This window comes from Rhinatrema bivittatum, chromosome 7 (assembly GCF_901001135.1).
Source record: "Rhinatrema bivittatum chromosome 7, aRhiBiv1.1, whole genome shotgun sequence".
Classification (NCBI taxonomy): Eukaryota; Metazoa; Chordata; class Amphibia; order Gymnophiona; family Rhinatrematidae; genus Rhinatrema; species Rhinatrema bivittatum.
The window spans coordinates 94,695,838-94,701,837 of NC_042621.1; the positions used below are offsets into that span (position 1 = coordinate 94,695,838).

At 41.9% G+C, this 6,000-nt stretch overlaps 1 protein-coding gene across 1 annotated transcript in view; it reads left to right on the top strand.

Annotated features, from left to right (window-relative positions):
- The window catches only part of LOC115096168 (protein NLRC5-like), a 126,307-nt gene extending 120,545 nt beyond the window's left edge, over nucleotides 1-5,762 (top strand). Inside the window, exons 15-16 of the mRNA XM_029610680.1 lie at nucleotides 991-1,080; nucleotides 5,585-5,762. Coding sequence (XP_029466540.1) covers nucleotides 991-1,080; nucleotides 5,585-5,762 — 268 coding nt within the window. The remainder of the gene's footprint in view (nucleotides 1-990; nucleotides 1,081-5,584) is intronic.
- Nucleotides 5,763-6,000: the final 238 nt, after the last annotated feature.

Here is a 6,000-nt window from a genome sequence, read left to right on the forward strand (position 1 = left end):
GCAGAACCAAAACTGACCACCACATCCTCACTCATTTTCCAAAGTGGGTCACCATTTGCTTCCTGATTATTCAACTCAAGCCTGTAAGCTGAGAAGCAGGGCAGCAGTAGAGCAACTCACATGTTGGCATGAGTAAATGGACTGTCTAATGGTATTTGTTGAATAGCATTTTATTTGTTTGCTTACATTTATTCAATGCCCCTCCAGAAAAACTGCCCTAGGTGACTTAAAAAAAATACAGAATTAAATCATCAAATGCACATCATAAAATTAATATCGAAATCATAACTCTATAAAATAAAATACAATAAATAGAAATAAATAAATTCACATTAGCTGAATCCAATCAAAAACTCAGCATGGCAAATGGGAATCTTGGGTCAACTAGTGCCATTTTTAAATTTGGCACCAGTGGAGAATGGATGAGCGGGGATCGCTCCTGCCCTTTGTGGCGTGGGGTCAGTAATGTTAAATTGTAACCAGACCAGCCCTATAACAATACATGTTTCTGTTTGGACAGCAAGATTATATAAAGATATTCTCAATAAAACTATAACTTATTAAAGAAGAGATGCAGAAGGAGGGGAGGATGATGCCCTCCTCAATCCACAAGGGGGATCTTCCTGGAAATAGTGAAATAAAAGAGTGAAGTCAGTTTGAACCCAGGCTTCGTGCCTGGAATTTGTACTGGGATGGAAAACATGGTTCAGTTCACACTCGGGAAATTTTCAAGGCTGCAGAATTTCTAGGAGGCTGGGTGCCAGTATGACTTTTATTTTCATTTGGCATTTGTGTTTCTGGAACGACAGAATTATCCCTGAGTTCCCCCTCTGGGCACCATCCTTACAAACGCACAACTTTTTAATGGAGAGGATTGGTTCTATGGCTGCTTGCTGAATTTTTTTGTTGCCGTTTGCTAAACACATACTTACAGTAATAATAGCAAGTGAATATGTCAGGGCCTTTCAATGGCTAATTTTCTTCCTTTAGTCTCAGCAAGAATCAGTTGTCTCCAGAAGGGGCATGCTGCTTGTCAAATGTGATTAATACCTGCCTGACTGTAAAGGAAGTACATATCAGGTAAGCCGGACATTTTATAAGTACTATTTTCATTGGGTCTTGCTCGATGCTGCAGACATTGGCTATATGTATCCTAACTTGGGCAGTTCTCTTTTGGGGAGATTGAGATCAATGTTCTTTTGACTAAACTATTTAATGATGTTTCTTAAAGGCTAAAAGCAACTAAATCAATAAAACATATGATTGATGCTCACTTTGTTATCAGAGTCTCTCGTGAGGCAGGTTCCAAGTGCTGTTGATCCTTAAAAAAAAAAAAAGGATGCATTCAAGATAAAATAAAGAAAATGCTTTAGCATGCAAAGTTTTGCATCTTGATGTCTTCAACAAAATACTGTTGTAAATTCAAAAGAAAATATTAAAAAAAAGGAGCCAGACTGTCTTGAAATAGTGCACCAAAGATCAAAGTACTTACTTCCTGCCGCAATACAGCTTTTGTCTATTCTATTATGTGAGGATTGCTTTCCTTCAAAGCACACTGACCCCATTTCAAATTCACACGTGAGCACAGTTTTCAAAACCATATACCCGGTTAGAATTGTAATTTACGCAGATAAAAGGCTTGCCTAAAACTTGCTGTCTTCTGACCAGTTAAATGTATGTGCTGTCATCCATAGCTTGTGCACTTTGAGTCAGGCTGTGAGCAGGCATTTCTGGGGCACGTGTAGGCTGGAAGAGGAAACCAGCATCCATATATGACCTTTTTTCCAGTGTATGGCACAATTTTTCCTTGCTCAGGAATCTGTACAAAGGAACAGGGGTAAAATATGGGACTGCTTTTAGAACATGTACCACACACAAAGAGTCCAATACTCAAATAAAGATGAGCTCTTAAATTTAGATACCCAAGGGGGTCATTTACCAAACTGCATTAGGCATTTACTGTGCGGTAAACATTTTGCAGTAGCAATAATACTGTGCGTTTCCCACCCAATAACACCAAAATGATAATGAGCTGCTTTGCATACAAATACTTTGCAAATGCATGCAAAGTAGCTCATTACAAAGCAATTTCATGGTAATAAAATAACCGTTTTCCTGAAAAATCAATGAGCATCAGGATGCTAACGTGCAACCTGACACTTCCAGAGCAGTGAATTAAAAGCCCCAAATTTCCTAAAGCTCCCTTCATTCCAAAGTTAAAAAAAAAACCCCACCCATTGCCACCTCCAGAGAGGGGTCCCAAAGCAAGAAACTATTTTAAAAAGCTTTTAATTGTGGTACAGGCTCCTTCCTTCTCAACCTCACCCCTTTGTTCAAATTCTCCCTGGTCTCCAGAACTTCTCCCACCCCAGGCCTCTGGATCCCTAGCCCACCCCGGACCCTTCCCCAGCCATACCTGTTAAATCCTGCAGGCTTAGTGGGGCCTGGAGTGTGATAGGGGCCTACGTAGACCAGTGATTGGCCAACTCCATTTTTATTCAGAGGGCACGAGTCCAGATCCTAGGAGGCTCCGGGCCCCACCAGCCCGCCAGGGATTGAGAGATGTGACCAGGGGGAGGTCCGATGGAGTGGGGGGATCCTGAGGCCAGGTGCGGGGCAGTTTTTACAAACAGGTAAACTTGAGAAGGAAGGGGTGGGGCCTTCGCTGTGCAATTGTACTTTTTTTTTTTTTTTAACTTTTATTGCCTTGGGGCTGCCTCTAGAGCCAGGGGGTGGGGGATGGGGCAGAGGGTTTCACAGGACTCCTGAGGTTTTTGGACTCTTGGGCTGGACCTTCGTTTGGGCCGCTTGGGCCCTTTGACACTGCGTGGGAGCATCGGGATGCACATTAAGTGTCCCAATGCTTCCAGAGAAAATTAACTACGATGCCTGACTTGTAGCTAGCTTTCATGAAAATGACGTGGCTGATGATTTCTCAGGCAAGCCATGTAATTTTATTACCGTAAATTGCCTAGTAATGAGCTGCTTTGCATGCATTTGCAAAACATTTATGTGCAAAGCAACTCATTACCATTATCACATTAACTGGGGTAAAATAACATGTGGCACTTAAAATACTATGCATTATCACTGTGTTAACAGTATTTACCACATGGTGAAGGGCTAATGCAGCTTAATAAATAGAAACATTGAAACATGACGGCAGAAAAAGACCAAATGGCCCATCTGTCCAAAATGCCCCAAAGCTAGAAGCTTACTGTTTCAGCTGAAAATAGGCAACTAACTTAGGGAAGGGGGGGGGGGGTCTAAGGCTTGCTGTTCATTTGCCTAGATTTAGGAACTTAACAGGGATATTCATCAAAATGCATTATGGGGTTAATGCCATAACGGACTGTTATGCAAATTGTGATAAAGATTACATGTCATGCTGAGTGAGAGAGGGAGACTCTTTATAAAGCCTTCATAGTAGTCAGCTATTTATCACTATAGGAGGGCCAGCTAATACCTCGAGGTGAGGTGCTGGTGGTGGTCTAGGGTTTTGGGGCCAGTTTTACATGCAGAGTGAGACGTGCGATCAGCATAGTACACCTAGGAGAAGATTTGACGTCATTTGGAGTGAGGAAAGTTTCATGAATATGAGATTTGTACAATGTTCTCTCGCCCTAACTTGTAGAAATTTCATCTTTGTGAGACTTTCCTCACTCCAAATGACGTCAAATCTTCTCCTAGGTGTACTATGCTGATCGTACGTCTCACTCTGCATGTAAAACTGGCCCCAAAACCACTAGCGTGGTCTCTGCTTCCCACGCACGCACCCGATGCTCACCACTTCCTCTTCCGGGCCGCTGGGGGTGGGGGGGGGGCCGGAAGAAGAGAGCATGCCGGTGCCGCTGACTCCAGCTGTCCTGCCGCGTTCCGCTCGGGCTGACAGCATTTTAAGCCCGGGCGGAGGAGGACCGGGGAGCAGCTGGGTCAGCGGGGGACTGGAAAGTGTGGCAACACTTGTCTGCGAGCCAGATGCAGCCCTCAAAAGAGCCATATCTGGCTCGCGAGCCATGGGTTCCCGACCCCTGTGTTAGACGTACCCACATAGTTCACGGGTATGCAGAGTGCTTGAAAATTGAACCCCTCAATTTCTTACTGCTCCCTGAAGGACATTTCCAAGAGCTCCTACTTGGAAGCTGCTGTATACTTCCATCAAATGTCAGTATGCTAACCCCATTCTGCTTGAAATCTTAAAAATAAATCAATTTTCATCCTACGTCAGGTAACTAGGTGGGCCTCATATAGGGATACAAATACCTACCTAGTATGAGGACATTATGGCTAGGCGCTCTCTCTCTCTCTCTCTCTCTCTCTCTCGTGCTTCGGGAGTCTTAACACAACACCTTAAAGCATTTTGATAAATGACCCTATAAGTTACTTAAAGTGACTAGATTATCCACCCTAGGCCAAAGCACCAACCAGAGTTTAAGAAATTAAAATTGTAGATGGTGTCAGTCAAAAACCCACCAATGCTGGCAGCATTTGAACAGATAATTGCAACCAGACAACGTAAATTCAAATAATGTAACAAAACTACATAACTATTTTCTGGAAAGGGTTCTTAGAATGCCAGATCTGACTTGGGTGTTAATATGATCTGTGGATTAGATTTTTCTGTATTCACTGGTCCTTTCCTATTTTCTTATTTATTGTGGGTTATTTAATGCATGTGTTTAATTTTTTTTTTTTTTAATATTCTCTCTTTTTATTTTCTCAGTGTTATATACACTGTAATGTTTTGATTTTGGTTTCATTTTTTTCGCTGTTGTCATTAACCTCTTCATTTGGGTGGAGTAGAAAAATTTATAGTTTTTAATCAATACTTGATTGATTAAAAACAAAAAAGCCAAGAATCTTAGAGAGGGCACAGAAGGTACAGTGTGTTTTACCTTGTGAAATGGGTGCTTAGTGTCTTTGTGAGAATATCTGCTTTAAATAGAATTGGGAAGGTAACATATATACCATTTTCTGGTGACCATGGTGGCCCAAATTGAGCTAAGGGCAAATATTCGTCTGATGCACACATGGACAGATTCCACATACCAAAAACACTGGTAATTCTTCCTTTTATGTATCACTGGAGTGATTTGTAATAACTGAAACATACAAGGTGAAAACAACATTTTAAAACTCTTAAAATGGCAATATTTTATGCTTTTAAGTAGACTATCTTGGGGCAGGCCCTGTGGTTTGGCCATAGCCCTGCAGTGTAGGTCATTCTTCATTGTGTCCTGTGCTGCAGAGGTGAGGCTGCCCAGCTGACATAAGAACAGGGCCGAGGAACTAGCCTCAGAGGAGACTTGCCTTTGGTCCTTGGGCTGCAAGGGTGCTCAAGGTGACCAGAAGTGTTGTTTTGGGAGGGAAGGGGAATTGACCATCTTGAAGTCATCTTTCCATTACTTCTCCAACTAAAATGTTTAGAATGTCATTGGCTAATCTGGGATAAAACAATAGGTTAGCAGTGTGCACTCGTAAATACCTGGGGTATCTGTAAAGATCTGAAATAGTATGTTTCTTAATTTGAAAAGAACATAGGTAAATGAATAAAACATTTTATTCTGTTTATTTTATTGGCAAGCCTTGAGAATCAAAGAGCAATCATAATGTTTCACAGTGATGAAGATGAAGACGTCAGCTCTCTCCATGAAAGGTACAATGCCGGCAAACATTTTGAGTTTATCAGCACCGATATCTTCAAGGTCAGATTAGACAAATATCTAGTGGAGATAATTGAGGCAGGTGGAGACATGAACTAGATGACCTCAAGATCCTCTTTGGGCTCTGTCAATCTGTGATTCTGTTCTGTAAGGACCATTGTGGAACTTGCAGGGAGGAGATGATTGTGGAGCATCAGAAGAACAAAAGACGACTTGGAAGCTCATTAGCTTAATCTCTGTGGTCCTGGTAGTATAATGTGCTGGGAAGAACCTAGAACTGTGAATGTAAAACCAATTTCATCCTCTTGTATGCTTGACTAATGCATTGACTGTAGCT